Source organism: Sinocyclocheilus grahami, unplaced genomic scaffold (genome assembly GCF_001515645.1).
Source record: "Sinocyclocheilus grahami isolate Dianchi unplaced genomic scaffold, SAMN03320097.WGS_v1.1 scaffold192.1, whole genome shotgun sequence".
Classification (NCBI taxonomy): Eukaryota; Metazoa; Chordata; class Actinopteri; order Cypriniformes; family Cyprinidae; genus Sinocyclocheilus; species Sinocyclocheilus grahami.
In genome coordinates this window covers 582,332-602,673 of record NW_015505371.1, presented here as the reverse complement: position 1 = coordinate 602,673, position 20,342 = coordinate 582,332, and the positions used below count along the sequence as shown (strand labels likewise).

The 20,342-nt window shown below is 34.8% G+C and overlaps 2 protein-coding genes across 2 annotated transcripts; both read right to left on the bottom strand.

Annotated features, from left to right (window-relative positions):
- Positions 1 to 348: 348 nt before the first annotated feature.
- Positions 349 to 17,363, bottom strand: LOC107594900 (alpha-1,3-mannosyl-glycoprotein 4-beta-N-acetylglucosaminyltransferase B). Its single transcript, XM_016285112.1, has 17 exons — positions 17,101 to 17,363; positions 16,536 to 16,975; positions 12,568 to 12,701; positions 11,997 to 12,090; positions 9,807 to 9,959; positions 9,602 to 9,733; positions 8,865 to 8,998; positions 7,641 to 7,687; positions 7,430 to 7,543; positions 7,268 to 7,343; positions 7,065 to 7,179; positions 6,497 to 6,627; positions 6,281 to 6,388; positions 4,651 to 4,844; positions 2,141 to 2,219; positions 764 to 839; positions 349 to 380 (listed from the first exon to the last, which is right to left on the bottom strand). Exons 4-17 carry the CDS (start codon positions 12,061 to 12,063, stop codon positions 349 to 351), a joined length of 1,458 nt encoding a protein of 485 aa, XP_016140598.1. The 5' UTR covers positions 12,064 to 12,090; positions 12,568 to 12,701; positions 16,536 to 16,975; positions 17,101 to 17,363.
- On the bottom strand, positions 14,501 to 15,762 carry LOC107594870 (saxitoxin and tetrodotoxin-binding protein 1-like). Its single transcript, XM_016285075.1, has 6 exons — positions 15,590 to 15,762; positions 15,337 to 15,479; positions 15,181 to 15,245; positions 14,983 to 15,093; positions 14,746 to 14,850; positions 14,501 to 14,595 (listed from the first exon to the last, which is right to left on the bottom strand). The coding sequence occupies exons 1-6, from the start codon at positions 15,704 to 15,706 to the stop codon at positions 14,528 to 14,530; spliced, it is 609 nt and encodes a 202-aa protein (XP_016140561.1). The 5' UTR covers positions 15,707 to 15,762; the 3' UTR covers positions 14,501 to 14,527.
- Positions 17,364 to 20,342: the final 2,979 nt, after the last annotated feature.

Below are 20,342 nucleotides of genomic sequence, written 5' to 3'. Positions count from 1 at the left end.
TTGTTCTGGGGGTCCTTGAGGATGGTTCTGAATTGGACTGGGGTCCGGTACGCCAAAAGGTTGAAATTCACTGCGTTAGAACAATTTAAACGGAGTCACAAGTCTTTGTGACCAGTTCAATAAGAAAATGAAAACACACACGTTAAAAAAACAACAAAATTTTTTCAGTACCGGTTCAAGTATGCTGTCATAGTTTCACTACACTCAGTGCTCCACACTAGTGGAAAAAAATGCAGCCAATCAAGAACTGGTTATGAAACCGAACATTACGAAAAGCATTCAGCTCTTTAATGAAAAAATAAATAAATAAGAATCGTTTTTTGATACCCAACCCTATAACAGACGTGTTCACAAACCTCGCAGGCCAACTCTGGAGTTTCCTGTAATTATCATCACAGCTAGCTTTACAACAACTCTCCATTGCAGAATTGATGTCATATGGCTCGTTCAATGACTCGCTGGCCGTCTCAGTGATCAGCCGTAAAACAGTGATTCTGTCCTAATTCCCTTACATATTATTGGTGGAGTTCCCTTTAAAATCTTAAATGATTCCCTTTGAGCTAAATTGACCTGTTTCCCTTACATAACGGACTAGTATCATTACATAGTTTTTTATGATGTATCAAAATCTCTCTAACTTGACATTTGTAGTTCACTGACAAACAAATGATTGCACTTCATCTCTATGTATATATGCAAAATCTTACAAATGAGTGACAGAAAAGGAAAGAAAAGAAACAGGAAATCGAATATGGTTGAGTACCTATCTGAACAAAGCCATCAGATGAGGGTTTACAGCAGGCTAATTCTCCTCTCGTCACCCTCACTTTCACAGATTTCTGTAATACACAAACGTACCTGTTAACACTTTATACTTCAATGCAAATGGAAAAAAAGTCATATCAGGAAGTATTTACAAAAATCCTAGTCTAACAGGTTTGAGGTAAAGGTTGTCTTCAGAGAAATGTTTACATGGCTTGCAAGCACAGGAGCAAGGCCCCATCACGACAAGCAAATGAATACAAATGTTCACTTAGAAAAAAAGTGTAGTCACATATGTCTAAAGCTATGACAATACCAACATATTTTACACAAACTGAAACCACCCATTTTTTCGGGCAGCTTTGGTTCATTTCACAATATTTAAGACATTTAAAGTACTTTAGGGATTTAAAAATAAAACTATTAAACATGAAGCAAACATGAAGCAAACCAACCAGTTCTGGGATGAACAACAACAAAAAAGTGAACTTCGAAAAGACTGTGCTTATTATCTTTTATGAGGGAATGACTTACAGACCAATAAATCATAACAAATGACATAATCAAATAAAAGACATCAACACAATATAAAACTATTAGGGAGTATACTAGTAGGGAGACTCAATGTCGTTTACAATGTTACAATGTTGTTTCATAGCAGAGGGTGGTTGGTCACTGCTGAGCACTTTTTATTCTGATTGGTTGTGATTCTCTGATTGGTGGATCATTCTCTTCAGGTTTCATGGGTAGTGTAGTCCTTCACCTGGAATTTGGCCATTACTAGTTATTGTTTTTTTTTTTTTTTTACTGATGCTTCAACAGAATCTCATGGTCTGTCCTGAAAGGTTTACACTACGGTTCAAACGTTTAGGGTCAGTAAGATTTTTTATTTTTTTTTGTGTGGAATGTTTTGTTCAACAAGGATTCAATAAATTCATCAAAAGTGATAGTACAGACAGTTACTATTTATCAAAGTATCCTGAAAATAAGCCTATCTCGGTATCCACAAAAACATTAAACAGCACAACTGTTTTGAACATTGATAATAATATTGTGTTATGAAATGTTTGAGCACCAAATCAGCATTTTAGAATGATTTCTGAAGGATCACGTGACACTGAATACTGGAGTACTGGCTGCTGAAAATTCAGCTTTGCCATCACATGAATAAATTACAGTTTATAATATATTAAAATAGACAACAGTTTTTTAATGTAATAAATATTTCACACTATTACTGTTTTTACTGTATTTTTGATCAAATAAATGCAGCCTTGGTGAGCATAAAAGTCTTGTTTCAAAAACAATAAAAAATCTTTCTGCTCTCTCAAACCTTTGAACGGTAGTGTATACAGACCTTTTTTGGCATGATACTTACACTAGTAGGGAGCACCTCCACTGTTGTGTTGTAAAACCTGTCACCATTTGTCTCAATATTGCCAGATCGAAAAAGGTACCTGGAAGTGAGTGGAATAAAAATATAAAAATATCAAATCAGCCAATTAAGTCAATTTGTCTAAAATGTCTGGAGTCTAAATGTTTCTCATGCCATAGATGTTGATGATAGAGTTTAACTTACAAACTGTATAAAATTAATAGGTGGTTTTGTAAATTATGTATGTAGGGTCCTATGAAATCCGTTTTATTTTTCCTAAATTACGTAATTTTTTTTTTCCAAATTCCGTTTTTTCTGTTTTAATTTTTCTGGATTCTGTTTTTTTTCCGTTTAAATTTTTCTCGACTCCTTTTTAATAGTTAAATTAAATTGTATTAATCAAAAAGCATGTTTAATTAATAAAAATCATGAAACGTATACATTTTCACATCAATTTATTAAAAGCTTAACAAAAATGACATATTTAGGGACCTATGAAATATATTTTTTCTCACCATATTTTTTATTGTAACCAACTTCTGTGTTTTAGCATGTCTAATTATTTGAATGCATAAAACAACTTAATTTATTCATTTTTTTTCCTTAAAGTAGCCTTATGATTTTTCTTTCCCCTCAGAAATTCGGTGTTGTGTTTAAATTTTTCTGGTTATCAAATGAAGGTATAAAACATTAATTTAATTTATCTTTTAATTATTGAAAATTAAACAAACTTAATTTTTTGGCAAACAAAGGGGATTTACTAAAACATGGAAGAAATGTTGTGTGATTTTTCCTTAAAAAATGATGTTTGTTACATTTTAGTAGTAGTAGTAGTAGGCAATGTACATTCTACTGAAAAATAGTAATAGGCACAATGTCTTCAAATCAAACCAGACTTTTATTTTGACGGGTTGCCGTGAATACCTTTACAGTTCTGTGTATGTGATATGAAGCTAGTTTTACTCAAATCAAATGGTCAAATGCTCATGAAGTGACTCTCAGAGCAGTTCTGGGCTGCGTTACATTCTGTTTTTTATGCCCTTCACTGCAAACTTCCCTCCGTCTGGTTTACTCGGATGTACGTCATTGATTACGTTGCATGAATGCCCACTTCTGGCGGAACCCTTGGAATGGGCTGAACTGGAACGTCCTAAGCCTTTGATCACTTAGAATCAGCTATGGAGTTGGTTTATTGTTGACATTTTTCCCTTATGAATTAGTTTGGGCTGTTATAAATGTTTAAAAAATCATTTAACGTTATATATTATAGAGTTGTTTGGGGTGGGGATCAATTAAACGCGATCTGCGATGACGTCACAATCGTGTTGCATTGTGGTCTATGGAGCGGCCTGAAGTGTGCATATGAAGCAGACTCGCTCCCTCTGTCAAAATCGAGGTGTCGAGGCGAGGGTCTGTCCATATAAACTTCCCTTGTCCACTTCACGAAGTGGACCGCACTTCAAAATGGCAGTAGTAAATGAAACCGCGCATCTGCGCCATTCATTAACAGAGACACGCAGAACATGCGGGATTCATATTTAAATTGACTTTTGCGGCTTAATATTTACAGATACTAGTCCATATCGCGATTTGATTTAAGTGTAATGACCTACGTTTGATTAATTAATTCAAAATTTGACAAATTCCGTGACATTCAGCCTTAAACTGTGAATTCTGTTTTTATGACTGGATTCCGCATCGCGGAAATCATAGGGCCCTATGTATGTAGCTTAAACAAGCCATTGTTTACGTAGCATCAGTTGAATTTGTTTAGCAAGTCAAAGATACGGTCAGCTGCATTTCAAGAAACAACCAGGAATTTCTCTGGGCTCATTACATCACTCTTTGTCAAGTGACAGATGCACCCATTAGGCTACCTACGATTTCATGAAGATTGTACTGAGAATGTCCAGATTCTTTACAAGACCTTCCCCAAATGTCAACTTAGTTTTCAGCTCCTGAACAAACATTGCCAGTATAGAATATCCTGCTCAGAGGAGCTGAAACAGAAGCCACTGGTTCACATTCTTTCAGCAGGGCAAACCCACTTCAATATAAGAGCGCACAAGCAGACAGCTGGGTTCATTTACACTGCCACTGGGTTTTTACTTCTATTTATATATCCACGTAAAGAGATATTTACAATAAGCCATGGCTGCTGAAAGACAGACTCCCCTAAACATTCTGAGCCATATCGAGTTTTCTTTCACAGATAAAGGGATAGTTTACCCTAAAATGTACCTGTATGACTTTCTTTCTTCTGCAGAACACAAAAGAAGATTTTGAACACTGGACTTCACGGAATTTCATTGTAAGAAAAAAAACCCATGGCAATGATTTTCAAAATATCCTTTTTTTGTTTTGGACTACATGAGGGTGAGTAAATGATGACTGAATTTTCAATTTCTAGTAACATACAAACTGGATATAGAAACTGGAACTTTAGCAGGATTGCCTGTTTCCATGTACACTTTGTATACTCATCAAATTAATGTCCTGCACTGATGTCTCACCCTTTGACAGCTTGAGGTCCGGTGAAAGTAATGAGGATATAATCTCCTATTTTGGGTGTGAGGCCCCAGAAGAAATCCACTCCATTGTAAGCTCTCTCCAGAGTGTGAGACAGATATTTCTCCAGACTGCTCCTGAGTTCTGCTGGCGGGTTATTGTGACTTTTGAACAGCACCTGCTTCCCAAAATCTTTATCCTGTACATCACATAAAATCACAGACATACAGATAAGCGCTGTTCCAAAACCTAGTGAGCCGACTTGCTGTATATTGTCTACACAGATAGCTGCCTTCAAAGGCAGCATCCTAACTGTAATAGAACTTAATAAGTGAGCGATTTGGAACACTCTACATAGGCATCGTGTGAAGTGCACAAGAAAACTGTGAGAGACCTCTCACTTCGGTTGGTCTGGCTGTTGATTTGGTGACAAGATCCTGACACTCATATGTTGTATTGTCCTCTCTTGTCCTTGTGTGAGTGTGCGAGTTGAGGGATTTTTCTCTGAGCCCTGCATTCTTTTGTATATGTATTGTATTTGGGGCTTGGTGTCTGGACCCTGACAATTCTGTCTACTTTGGTTTCGATCCTAGGAGCCTTACAGTCAGGCTCTGGGCACTGTCTTGTGTCATGTTTCCTACAGAGTACACGGCACATGTTTATATTAATTTGCTGTGTGCTCTTCTGTCTTGACATTGTGTTTGGTGGTTTTTGTGTTGATCTTTATTTTTTTGTTAATAAAGACTTTTTAAGTACATCTGGGATGTTCTGTGTTTTGGTTCTGTCGCAATTCCTGACAAAACCAAGCTAGCTTGTAATATTTTTTTTTCTGGACACATTTGGAACTTTGTATTGCTGCACTTTTAATGGGAATGTATCTTTAAAGGTGAAGTGTGTAATTATCTTTGAAGGTAAAATTCTTCCTCATAGCCCAGTTTATTTTTCAGAGAAAACTACATGTTACCTATTGGTTGGGTGATGTCCCAAAATAGATAACAAAATAAAATGATAAAATAAAAAAATTTGCAATTCCGATTGGTGCCATTAGCACACCAGAAATGACACACTTCACTTTTAAGATGAATTACACGAGTTGTGTTATTACAAATTTGTAAGTCATTATGGAAATACAATGTGCTAATATAAATAATGTAAATGCCCTCTTTGCAATGTAGATAAGCTGTTGTCTACCCCTACAGACCTATAGTATTGTTGGAGAGTTTAGTAGGTGGCCACTATTCTACTAGAAATGCATCTTGCATTATAATATTATAGTTTTATTAATATATTGAATACGTTTTCATTTTTATATTCTCCATGTTCAATTTAAATTGAGATTAAGTTTTAGTAAGTTTGTTGTGCGTTTTTGTCATTTTTATTATTTTTTATTTTTGTATTTTTTTGTTCCGAGTTAAACTAAATAAAAATGAGAAATTTTGTCTTGGCAACTACCTGAAATAAAATAAAAAAACTACCTGAAATGTATTTATCTATTATTTTTATTTCAGTTAATGTTTTTTTATTTCAAGTAACATTGTTTTTATGGTTTCAGTTTTAGTTTTCATTAATTAAAACTAAACCTTAGCATATAAGCATATGAAAATCTTCATACAAGGAAGAGGAAGTTTGAATTACCTTTAGGTTTTGAATTTTACCGAGGAGTGAGGAATGCAAACCAACATGCTGAAACAGGGAGGGTTTGTAAGTTCTCTTCAGTCGGGCCTTCTCATTATGGCAGTGTTTCTAAGTGCAATTAATTATAACAATAAACAATGAAATGTCTTACATCAATCTCACAAACAAATAAATTAATAACAAACAAAAATAAGTGAATATTATATTCAAACTTACTGAGTCTTTCTCAGGATTACACACTTTAACCCACAGGATGTGATCGAGCAGCCAATCGATTGGCTTGTCTTTGTGAAACATCAGGAAGAACTCCACAATCATTGGCAGATCTGATGTGCGGAAAAGCTTGCCTAGAATATGAAAAATTTGCGATATACTTAATTTCATGCTAGGACACAAATAGTATCATAGATTTGGTCATAGTAAACAGTATATATGGGAGCTGTGAGACACTGACAATGTTCCTTGAAATAAGAGACTATTTGAATAATCAAGAAGATCTGAACTGAATTATTTTAAATTCAAATACTGTAAGTAAATCCTAACAGAACTTGTGTTTGATTTTTAACAAAGAGGGCTCATATTATATAAAGACCATAAATTTGCATTCACAACTGAGACTGCACAACTAACGACTTTTTTTTCAATGAACTACTGGTCCAGGTGTACAAATAACAAAACAGCACACGTATGAAACAACTGATTAAACAGAAATGGTGGGAGAGAAGCGAATGGGAGAGGTTAGAAAAGACAGGACATCAATGAACAGAGAGGACAAGACACTGACCAATGAATCCCAGCTGGGAAAACTCCAGGAAAAGCCACTCCTCTGAAAGCACATACGCTATATCTTTTTTCATGGACTCAAAGAATCCTTGTTTTGCTATAATATCATCCTCAAGCTGAAACACATATGCACAGACTCAGACTGATAAAGGCAATGAAACATAGAGCTAACAATGAGCTGCATGACAGTGTCTTTGGCATTACCTGGACATAGTATGTGCCCTTAGACTGTGCATACAACATGAGGAAACTGTAGTCAAGGTTCTGCTTGGTCCTCCATCTATAATCAGTAAAACATGTTTCACAATTAAGACACCATCTATTTCCAGTTCTTTACAACATTTGCACAATAGGTGAATCGCTGACCTGACACGCTCCTTGGGATCTCCAAATGTTTCCTTCAGGTTACTTAAGTCTGGGTAATAGTGAGGAGATGGAGAGATCACCTCTATCACTCCAGCACTGACAGCATCTGGGAGACTACACAGAGTGAAATACACAGTTACTTGCACTGTGAGCTTAAAGAAACATGGAAACATCTCTAATGAAGCAGATGAGTAATTAAAGAAACACTCACTTGGTCTGTACACTCTGTACAACAGCATTCACAAATATTGCATTTGTCTAAGAGAAGAATGAAAATACATATCAATGAATAACAAAGTGCACTACCGTTCAAAAGTTTGGGCTCAGTAAGATTTATTTTTTAATTAATACTTTTATTCCGCAAGGATGCATTAAATTGATCACAAGTGACAGTAAAGGCATTTATAATGTTACAAAAATATTTATATTTCAAATAATTGCTGTACTTTCTATTCATCAAAAAATATATTGAAATTTCCACAAAAATATTAAGCAGCACAAATAATTCTTGGGCACCAAAATCAGCATATTAGAATGATTTCTGATGGATCATGTGACACTGAAGACTGGAGTAATAGCTGCTGAAAATTCAGCTTTGCCATCACAGGAACACATTACTATACATTAACAAATCGTTAATGTAAATGTAAATGTAATGTAAATATACTGTAAACTATTTTTGTTTACACTGATTAAAATCAAGTTTAAAATCAGGAATAAAGATGAATCTGTACAACTTCACTTAATGAAAAAAGTCCAAGATCAGTAAAAAGAAGAACATGTATGCATATTGTGAAACATTTAAGCTACAGCTAATTTTATTTAATGAGCCCACACATTCGCATTAGTTCAGATCAGCCACAGTAAAGATTTTTGTAAACAAAACTTTTCTTTGTATACAACAGTGGTTCTCAATTCCAGTCCTCGCGTACCACTGCTCTGCATATTTTGCATGTCTCTCTTATTTAACACACCTAATCCAGATAACCAGCTCGTTATTATTATCACACACACAGATGAAACGTAGAGAAGTGACAATGTACCTCTGTAAATAAATACAATTTAAATTCACGTCTCACACACTTGAATGCCCTTTGAATGGAACATGTACGTTGTTCCCTTCGAACTGGAATCATGACGGACTATCCTGTGAAGTACACTTCGCCGCACTTACGGTCAAATAGAACAAACTTCTGAAGTGACAAGAAAAACATACAAAATGTACAGAGCAGTGGCATGCGAGGACTGGACTTGAGAAGCGCTGGCATACAACACTATCAAATTCCTTGGTTAAAAATCAGACTTAACAACTCATAACATAAAATGGCTTTATAGGAATGAATTGATATAACACCATAAAGTTTAATGCATCCTTACCAGAGCAATAAAAGCCCGGAGAGATATAAGAGAATAAAGAGCATAAGTAAATGGTTACCTCGGCAATAAAGACTACAATGACAATATCTTTCCTCTCGGCAGTTGATAGGTCAAATAGGAGAGACTGGAGTGTGTTCACTAGATAACTCTGTTTCTGCCTGTGCACGGTGGGCACTCCTAACACCAGAGACACTGCGTAAACAGTTAAAACTGTGTGTCAGCTTGTTTTCCTATGGTGACCATTACAGTGATTATGTATGCGTAAAACTATTAGAAACTACAAAACTGACAAAGTAAAAGAAACATTATGATAGCATATGTTCAAAAATAAATAAAACATCAAAATACAATATACCATATTAGATTTGCAGGAAAATGAATAATTTCAGTGAAGGGTTTTTAAGGGCTAATTAGGGTTTCAAATAAAATGTTGCAACTGTGATGCTTTGCTGCTTTCGTGATACTCAGCAGGCAATTTAACAATACATAAACACTGTTGTAACCGCAGTTATAGCTGATTAAAGAGACACATGAAAGAAAAGAGCAAAATGTATTATGCAAAAAGAAGGCCAGAATTTAGTATGCAAATATTACAATGATTTCTTTGCTTGCGGATACATTTTGTGGATGGGAGATTGAGATCGTAGCTTCTTATGTAAAGACACAGTTGGTCTTTTTCCCTTAATAGAAGTTGAAAACATTAAGACTTTGATATTACCTATGACAAGTATGTTTAAATCTACATTGCAAGCACTGTAACAATACAATTGCAAGAAATGATAATGGGAGACAGACCTCCAGTGCGTCGCTGCCCCAGGTGAACGATGGGTGTCAGACTGTCCTCATGCTCCTTCAGGTGAGGCAAGTAGATGTAGGCATTAGGCTGTGAAGGCAACAAGCGCCGAAGGACCCTCTCTTCTAATATAGCTAAAAAGGCAGATAAAATACTGAATAACTGTATAGACACAAATATTACAGCAAGAAATGTGCTTGGACTCACCTGAGGAGTTGCTGATTGTGTGATTTGATGGAGCAATGCTGCGGTTTTGAAGTTGACCAAGCACTTTAAGCAGTTCTTTTGATAAGACCTCCCCTTGTTGTTCTGCCCGCAGTAACCTCTCATAGACCGAATGCAGCTGAAATGGCAAGTTATCTGAAACACAGAAGTCATCTCATGATGTGAATTAAAGGGATGTTTCGGGCTGAAAACAAGTTAATTTATTAAGCTTTATTAACAAGTTAAGCTTTGCAACAGCATTTGTGGCATAATGTTGATCACCACTGAAAATAACCAGTTCTAAAAATTATTTGTATAAAAAAGGGAAAATAATGGTTCATAGAGGAACTTCCAATGGAAATGTTCATATGATGCAATTTATATCAATCATCATGTTTAATTGCTGCCTACAGGAAATCAAAGCTGATGCCTTTGGCTTTCTGCAAACAACAATTCTTCTAAACACAAGCTACGCCATATAACTTTAAGGAAGCTTGTAGTGTTTCAGGGAGTTTTGTACTGTTGAATATATGCTGCTATGGTCATAGGCCTGTCGCAATAATCAATATATCGACTTATCGTGCAATATATGTACATGACCTCAATCATTTTTGGTGACCCAATATATCGCACATTATATTTACTTAAAAATTAATGTCACCATGTTTTTTACATTCCACTTGCGCCTGTGTCTTTTGCAGCTTCTCGTACATAACGTGGTGTAGTCATGACTCTCATGAGGTGCTAGTTCAAAATTTAAAAAATGCTTATACTGTACAAAAAAAAGTTTCATCTGCAGATATGGTCTTGTTTAGGGATCTGTGCCTTTGTGCATACGGACATCTGACTGATAAGTAAGTGATTGTGTTTTTGCAGCAATAGTGTGCACCCTTAGTTTACAGAGAAAAGAAGGTCAGGGAAAAATCTGTAGATGGAAAAATCTCCAGACAAGTTCTTTGTGCATTTTTCTTTTTTTCTACTTGTTACTTTGCACTTTTTGTTAGAAAATGTTTATTTACAATTTATTCTGGTTTTTAAGGTATCTAATATTTTGATACTTAATTTCCATGATCTAAATATTCTTAAAAATTAAAAGTTTGTTGTCATTTGGAAGTGTGTAGGCCTTCTTGCATTATTATGCTGTTACATTATGATTAAATATTCAGTGGCATAAAATGGTTTTTAAAATGACAATAATATCGCTTATCGCAATTATTTCTGGGGAAATATATCGCACAACAAAAAGTTGTTATCGTGACAGGCCTAGCTATGGATGGTATACAGTATACACTCATCTCTGTTGATGAGCTGCAAAAGTTCCTCTTTGCCTTGATGCACTTTGTTGTTGTTTGGCATATGATTACATCTCATTCCCACACTGAAGCGCAGGGCTTGTCAATCGTGTTACCTATTATATTATATGAAATTTAACTTAAGATATCACATTGCAATTTATCAGCACTTTGTTTTATTAAAAACAATTGCTCAAATTTCAAAACCAGAAATCACCTTTTTAAAATGTTATCCATCTGTTGTATTATTGACATACTTTTATGTAATCAACTGTCTCACATGAAAGAAATCTAACTGGAAAGAGTTCCTGCAATACCAGTTTTTCTGGCATCCAGGAAGCTGACATTGCACCAAGTCTGACAGGTTGACAATTTACTGAGTAAAAAAAACCAAAAAAAAAACTTACACTTAATTTCTCAAATTCTCAATTATGGCTTCTTTGGCATTGATATAGAGAACTCACTCAAGTCCAAAATGTCAGTACAGAAATTGTCAAACAAACAAAACAAGCAAACGGCTAATAAATGCATATTCCGAATAACCAATCGGAATATTTTAGGCAATCTTCACAGGATGATCATGCTCACCTGACTTTGATGTGTGCCAGGAGGTTAACATCAACACACATACAAAACCGGCGACGAAGAAAAGTTTGCCATACGAGGACCTCATCTCATTCCACAGAAATACCAGAATACTAATCGTAGGCTATATTCTTGGGAAGAAGGCAAAATCCTCGCGATATAACAACTAAGAAAACTTCATCAAATATTTTGCAGGTGTGTGTGTGTATTTCCTGATATTTGCAACCACAATTAAATTATATTGATATTTGCATAATATTTAAAGAGGTTCTGTACATGATATTCACAAGTTTTGGCTCAGACTGGGCTCTCTGACCTGGTTCTCCATCATAGGAGTACTGGCTTTCTCCTTTGATTCCACACACAGCTTGGTTCCTGTTCATGTCAGACTCCTTTCTCTCTCGCTCTCTCTGTGTGTGTGCAGGGTCAAATAAGAAAAATTAGTGCTATTTTTTTAGGGGGCAGTCCCTGTCCATGGCAAGTGTGACTTACTGAAGAGGTAGAGTGTGTTTTTGGTCATATTATTGAATTGATTTATGTGCATGGTGAGGCAGTCAGGGCAGGATGGGAGAAACCTGCCCTCTGTTGATGTCATTTTCTTTAGATCAAAAAGTCATGCAAGTCAACAACCCTTGATCTCAGCTTAAAAAAAGTGTTAACACAATGTGTTGAATGAAATTAATGTTTTACCAAAGAGATAAAGGTGCTGTCTTTAAGAGTTATGTTGTTATTATACTATATTATAAACTTGACTATCTCCATTTCTGACGGGGAGAATGATCAGAATTTAAAGATATGACTCAAAATCCTGGTCATTAAGCATTAAATGACAAAGGATGCACAAACTAGAGGAATCATCTTAATGTAACGAATCTTACTTGATGTACCTGTGACCAAGGGATGTGGTGTTTGCAGGAGTTCTCGGTCCAACACCCATCTATGAAGTGTTGGCACTCTTCAGTGAGTTCATAAATAACTGGTGATCAGAGACACCTTCACGGACAATCCATTTCCCCATGATCTATTGTAAACAAAATTAATCAGTAAAATTGAGACTTTAAGAACTTACTCCACCATGGTCCATAAAACATAAAATGTAAGCAAGTTAGTTAATTTATTTAATAATAATAATAATTTATTAATTAATAATCATAATTTAATATTTTTTCAATACAGTAAATTACATAAACTTATATACACAACATATGATGTAGTTCCAGAAACATTAGATACTACTACTACTACTACTACTACTACTACTAATAAAATGCCGCCTGTAGAAATTTGTATCTAAATTAATTCTACATTTCTTTTGTCATTAAATGCAAATCCTTATAGGTTTCTACAAGTATTATTAAAAAAGATTGCGTGTAGAGCATTTACATATTTTTCCTTCCATTTTAAATAAGTTTATTTTATGTTTGATGCCTCAATTGAAACTTTTCAGTTCTGAATGGCACAGGACTCTAGTCAACACTAGTCACTATTCAAATTATACATCATAAACTACAGGTTGTTCTATTAACCATATGAGTTGTTAAGCAATCTTAATTTTTATTATGAACAGCATTTTAGTTTGACCATATTAATGCATATTTGACTCCGTTTTGATAGCAGATAAGTAAATAACTTAACAAAATTTACTGATTATTTATATTGATCCATTTTTGAGGTAAATTTGGGGATAAAAATATGTAAATAAGTGCTTATCAACTATTATCTATTTATCTTTTTCGAAGAAAATAAATGTTCCCCGTTTCCTCATAAGCTCCTGTAGTGTTAATTTACTATAAAAGAATACTTGCTCTAAAATATATTAATAAAGCACTTACACATTTATTGTCATCCGCTGTGTTATGAGCTCCTTACAGTCTGGCAGAGATGCCTGACTCAAACTAAACAGGCCCAGAGCATTTAAAACCACTGACGCACGTAGACATTGTAGAACTTCAGAAGAGGTTCTTGATTTCATGATTTCAGAAAATCATGCTGTGTGGATCAAGTACCCTAAATAGTCCAGATACACAATACTGTTTTTTTTTTCTCCCAGAAGTGATGCAACAGGTTCTGAGAATTCTAGTTAACTGGATTGAATTGAGTGTGTAAATCTCTGGACTTTGGACAACTGGGAAACACCCGTCAGAATAACCTTGAGCCTTTAGAAATGAGGACAATCCCAAAAGATACTGAACGTACCCACACAGTCACATTCATAATCATTTATGTATGAATGGTATGAATGTGAACTTTTGTTATTATCACTTATTAAAACACACACACAAACAAACAATGACACGATGAATAAAAAAGATTCTTTATTCAATTTAACTTTGTCATGGTGGTTCTTACAAATTTGATCGCAAAAAAAGGTTTAATGCAGGCATGTACTATTGATCTGATTTGTCCAAACGTGGCTTCTTGATTTCATGATTTCAGAAAATCATGCTGTGTGGATCAAGTACCCTAAATAGTCCAGATACACAATACTGTTTTTTTTTTCTCCCAGAAGTGATGCAACAGGTTCTGAGAATTCTAGTTAACTGGATTGAATTGAGTGTGTAAATCTCTGGACTTTGGACAACTGGGAAACACCCGTCAGAATAACCTTGAGCCTTTAGAAATGAGGACAATCCCAAAAGATACTGAACGTACCCACACAGTCACATTCATAATCATTTATGTATGAATGGTATGAATGTGAACTTTTGTTATTATCACTTATTAAAACACACACACACACAAACAAACAATGACACGATGAATAAAAAAGATTCTTTATTCAATTTAACTTTGTCATGGTGGTTCTTACAAATTTGATCGCAAAAAAAGGTTTAATGCATGCATGTACTATTGATCTGATTTGTCCAAACGTGGCTTCTGGTCAGATGAGTTGTCCTTGATAACATGACAGAGTTCTGCAATAAGAGGAGAAGAAGAAGAAGAAAAAATATTAATGTGCAATTAATTCTGTGGGGGGGGGGGGGGGGGACCAGTCGCACCCCCCTAAGGATGGCCCTGGCTGTTGCTTTCAATGAAAACTACAAGCACTTGAAACCCAAACTGACCTGTTACTCCATCATAGGAGTACTGGGTTTCTCTTTTGAATCCGAGACACTCAGCTTGCTTCCAGTAGGTGTCCATGTCAGACTCGGTTCGGTTGCTCTCTCTCTCTGCAGGAACAAATAAATGAATAAAAATAAATAAATGAATGCTTTTTCCACAGTTGGTCATGGAATACATAATTGTAATATGATGCAATGTGTCTACATAGATTCCACATGCCTATGGATTTTGTGACTTACTGAATAAATATAAAGAATATATGGTCTTATTTTTGAATTGGCTGATGAAGTTCATGGTGAGACAGTCAGGACAGGACGGCAAGAACTTGCCCTCTGATACTATGTCATTTCCTGTGGACCAAAAACACCAACATAACAGTCATTAGTACTCAGAGTCCATGAGTTTTACCTGAAATAAATATGCTTTTGTTAACTTACCACTGGCATAAAAAATACTATCTTTAACAGTTGTGTTAATGGTGCAAAATTCACACTTTCCATTTCTGAGAGGGAGAGAGATATCAGATTCAGAACGCTGGTCATCATAATGATAAAATTCATTTAGTTTAGCTTTAGTTTACAGGACAGCCTTACAGCATATCCCCTTGACTGAGGGTTAAAGTTTTTGCAAGAGTGCTTGGGGCAAACTCCATCCACGAGCTGTTCACAGTCTTCAAGATATCTGTAAATAAGTAGTGATCAGCTATGCCTTCAAGGAAGATCCATTTAGCCATGATCTGTTTGGAAGAGAAAAGAAGTTGTGAAATTTATGCTCCTTATATAATCTCCCGTAGTGTTAATTTACTATAAAATAATACTTGCTCTAAAATATATTAATAATGCATACACTTTTATTGTCATCCTCCAGGGTTCGTGGTGTTATGAGCTCCTTACAGTCTGGCAGAGATGCCTGACTCAAACTAAACAGGCCCAGAAGAGCAGCCAAGACCACAGAAGACGACATTGTAGAACTTCAGAAGAGGACTTCAGAAAATGATGCAGCATCACTTGGGGAACAAGTACTTTATATAGAACAGCTTATCACATATTATCATCTGGATGTTCTGAAGTGATGCAACAGTTTGCTTTTTTTTGTGATGACAGTGCCAGTATTCTGTAATGAATTAAATGGGTAAAATTGTGAACTTTAGGGACCAGGAAATTCCTGAGTTGACACAACATGCAAGTAATTGTGGAATTAAATAATGTTCTTATTTTTCTTTTTATTGGTACAGTCTTTAGGGTACATGTTTAAAAAATAATAAAGAAAATTGTCAAAGAAAAACAATATTTATAAAATATATTAATAATAATAGTATCCATAATAGTATCCATAAAATATATTAAATCAAATTTACATTGCATTTTCATTTTTATTTTATTATAATAGTTTTTTTTCTGTAAATGATACATTACTGATCTGTCGTTATTTGACCATCCTTCCCACAGTAGTACATTATCTTATAAAAGTACATTGGTAATTCCCAAGTGTATGACAAGCACAGTCATTTTTATATGCACTTCATGATTAATCAAAATTCTCAAACTATTTTAATAAGGGAATGTATGAATAAATCACATTTTGAACATCATTTTATGACATTTTATGGTCAAGTCATTTTATGACATTTGCTCTCTACATCTTCAGAATCAAAATACTACATGTATATATTGTTATACTTTTAAACTCTAGCACAATATTATTTGCCGTCTTTAGTAAAATCTTTAGTGAGCTGACAGACTCTGTGAACTGTAAATCATTAATGTTTAGTGGTTGTTAGAAATCTTCTTACCAACTATTGTAGTCACTTCCTTTGGTCAGAGATTGAAAGTCAAGGAAAACTTTATTTTGGGGTATGACTATGTAAACTTGGATGTGGAAAAAATTAAAGTGATGGATTACAAGTCCCAGTGATCAGAAATAAAATGGGCAGTAAAATAGGTCCACTTTGAGTCACTGCACTGTTTAGACATGGACAGTCCCAGCGATAAGGTTTATCTCTTTCGGTTTTGTCATTGTGCCTGATCTGGTCGATTATTCTTTGCCCTTTCTGCTCACGAAGCTCCTGTTGACCGTAGTGGGAGATCAAAGAGATGTCACGGGGGCTGTAAGAGGAAGGCTGAGGGCAGTCCAACCAATCAGTGGCCAGAATCCGAGGGTATCCTTCTTCAGGGGCGGAGCCTGGGTGAGTAAATTTCCAGTAGGAATTGCCTTTGAAAAGATAGGTTGAACCTGATTGATACAGAGAATAAAAAAAATAAGTAAATCAGTAGCGCTCTAAAACAGTGTCACACATACATTCCCATGCAATGCAGTAGTATTTATATATTTTAACTAATGATTTTGAAGCAACACACCCTTAAAGTCCCCAGTCCTTTCTCTCTCATCGGCATTCTCCATGATGATTCCATTCACTCCTTCTTCAATGAGCTCTCTCCAGACTTCGCTTTCCTCTCCTTGCTCTCCATCCTCTCTCACAGACCCCCACACCACACCCTGCTTTGGGTCCCAGTGCAATCCTTGCCACCCTCCTTCTGAGTCCTCAGGAGCCAGAGTAGACAGAGGCTGAGGGAAACCCTCTTGGAGTGACAGATCCTTAAACAGCCAAACCTGGGAACCTGCACATGTATGTTTAGTAGTTTACTTTAAGTAGAGTGGTGTCAAGTCATTGGTGTCAACTGATGATCACTTGCACATAAAAATAGCAAGGTTGTAGAAATGATCTGAAAATGTGTTTTACTTGAAAATATAAGGTATTTTTAATAACGTGTCTATTTACACTAAGTGCAAATAGCCTATCTTGTTGGCAAAGGCTATTTACTCTAGCTCTGCCCATCATACAAAATAAAGAAAAGAAACCCATCTGGTAACAGGAATAGTGGTGTGTAGAGTAAGGACAGTGGATCAACTCGAATTTTGAATCTGCCTTTTACTGATCCCATTCTTTGCATATCACAGATCGGAAATTGGATGGCTCATCAACTGAACAGTATGTTCTGGCAGCTCATATTTTTACTGTGCTGTCACTATTAAATAAAACTATTTTTTTTATTGAAATAAATCTGAAATAAAATAAAATTTAAATATTAGATGGAAAAACGTAAAAAAAATAAAATAAAATGTCAGAAATTTTGCCTTGGCAACTAACTGAAATAATTTGAAGTACTAAAATGACTAAAATCGAAATAAATAAAAACTAAAATAAAAATTTAATTATATCTAAACAGAAATAGTTAAATAAAAATACAAAAGCATATAACAAAATTACTAAAGGTCTCAATAAGGCAGCACTCATTTATGATTATAATAAATATAAATATATTCACTGAATATGTTGAATGAGTATACTGCATGCTGTTTTATAAATATACAACAATACATTATGGTGCAAATAGCATCTGCCTATAAGTATGAATAGCATTCAATACACTAAGTGAAAATAGCCTCTTACTACTGTTTACATTTTGTATTTTACTACTATTTAATGGAGGTGTAAAGTATTTGAGTAAATGTAATTAATTACTGTACTTGAGTATCTTTTTGTATACTCTGTAGTTTTACTGAGTATCAAAGATATTAGCAACTTTTACTCTCTACTTCACTACATTTTTGAATAAGCATCTGTACTCTTTACTCCACCACATTTGAAATGAGTATTGCAGTTACACATTACATTTTGCATGGCACCTAGCTTTTCTGCAGCAGTTTATTTCTGCTACAAAAGAAGAAATATAGCCAACTACAGGGCACTGAAAGTACTACATCTTGTGTGTTTTGCCCTTACTCACCCAAACTTGTCAACAAGGCTATACGTATGTGAATGCGAGTTCCTTAGCAAGTAGTTGTGAATCACAGGTGTTTTATATATGAGATGAGGACATGACTGCAGCCGGCGATGAGGCTGAAACCAGCACATCCAGTGCAAGGAGGCTTTGACTTTTTAATTTGACTTAACCTTATTTTATTTATCCATTATATTTTTGAGGTGTTGAGTTTTATTTTGGTTTTAGAAAATAAACGTGATTGCTCGCCTCACAAATCAACTCTTTCTTGTTTTTCACTGGCATGTCTCTTTGATTAGTGCATCTTTGAGCCTATATTTAATACAGCTAAGTAAAACTGTTAAAATCATACTTTTACTCAAGTTGTTTTGGAATTGGTGCACAGCAAAATCCCCAGAGTTAGTTCAACTCTCCTCAGAGTACATATTGTCCCATACAGAGTGTTAAAGTAACACTGAAGCCGAGTTAAAGTTAATGGGATAATTAAGCAATTAATTATTTGATGAGTGAGCATTAGTAAAGAAAACCCGCTGTTAACAATACTGAAGATGTTCAACTACTGCTCAGGCTTTTAGACATAAAAACGTATCACATAATCCTCAACAGTGGTTACTCTGCTTCAGTGTTACTTTAACACTCTGTATGGGACAATATGTACTCTGAGGAGAGTTGAACTAACTCTGGGGATTTTGCTGTGCACCAATTCCAAAACAACTTGAGTAAAAGTATGATTTTAACAGTTTTACTTAGCTGTATTAAATATAGGCTCAAAGATGCACTAATCAAAGAGACATGCCAGTGAAAAACAAGAAAGAGTTGATTTGTGAGGCGAGCAATCACGTTTATTTTCTAAAACCAAAATAAAACTCAACACCTCAAAAATATAATGGATAAATAAAATAAGGTTAAGTCAAATTAAAAAGTCAAAGCCTCCTTGCACTGGATGTGCTGGTTTCAGCCTCATCGCCGGCTGCAGTCATGTCCTCATCTCATATATAAAACACCTGTGATTCACAACTACTTGCTAAGGAACTCGCATTCACATACGTATAGCCTTGTTGACAAGTTTGGGTGAGTAAGGGCAAAACACACAAGATGTAGTACTTTCAGTGCCCTGTAGTTGGCTATATTTCTTCTTTTGTAGCAGAAATAAACTGCTGCAGAAAAGCTAGGTGCCATGCAAAATGTAATGTGTAACTGCAATACTCATTTCAAATGTGGTGGAGTAAAGAGTACAGATGCTTATTCAAAAATGTAGTGAAGTAGAGAGTAAAAGTTGCTAATATCTTTGATACTCAGTAAAACTACAGAGTATACAAAAAGATACTCAAGTACAGTAATTAATTACATTTACTCAAATACTTTACACCTCCATTAAATAGTAGTAAAATACAAAATGTAAACAGTAGTAAGAGGCTATTTTCACTTAGTGTATTGAATGCTATTCATACTTATAGGCAGATGCTATTTGCACCATAATGTATTGTTGTATATTTATAAAACAGCATGCAGTATACTCATTCAACATATTCAGTGAATATATTTATATTTATTATAATCATAAATGAGTGCTGCCTTATTGAGACCTTTAGTAATTTTGTTATATGCTTTTGTATTTTTATTTAACTATTTCTGTTTAGATATAATTAAATTTTTATTTTAGTTTTTATTTATTTCGATTTTAGTCATTTTAGTACTTCAAATTATTTCAGTTAGTTGCCAAGGCAAAATTTCTGACATTTTATTTTATTTTTTTTACGTTTTTCCATCTAATATTTAAATTTTATTTTATTTCAGATTTATTTCAATAAAAAAAA

Excerpts from the sequence above, each read along its gene's own strand:
- LOC107594900 (XM_016285112.1), bottom strand. The coding sequence starts at position 12,063 with ATGAACAGGAACCAAGCTGTGTGTGGAATCAAAGGAGAAAGCCAGTAC. Across the intron at positions 6,389-6,496 it reads GTAATCCTGAGAAAGACTCA|AAACACTGCCATAATGAGAA; the intron begins GTAAGTTTGAAT and ends AATTGCACTTAG. Across the intron at positions 4,845-6,280 it reads GTAAAATTCAAAACCTAAAG|GATAAAGATTTTGGGAAGCA; the intron begins GTAATTCAAACT and ends TGTGATGTACAG.
- LOC107594870 (XM_016285075.1), bottom strand. The coding sequence starts at position 15,706 with ATGTCGTCTTCTGTGGTCTTGGCTGCTCTTCTGGGCCTGTTTAGTTTG. Across the intron at positions 15,094-15,180 it reads TAGTATTTTTTATGCCAGTG|GAAATGACATAGTATCAGAG; the intron begins GTAAGTTAACAA and ends TTTGGTCCACAG. Across the intron at positions 14,851-14,982 it reads ATATTCTTTATATTTATTCA|AGAGAGAGAGCAACCGAACC; the intron begins GTAAGTCACAAA and ends TTGTTCCTGCAG.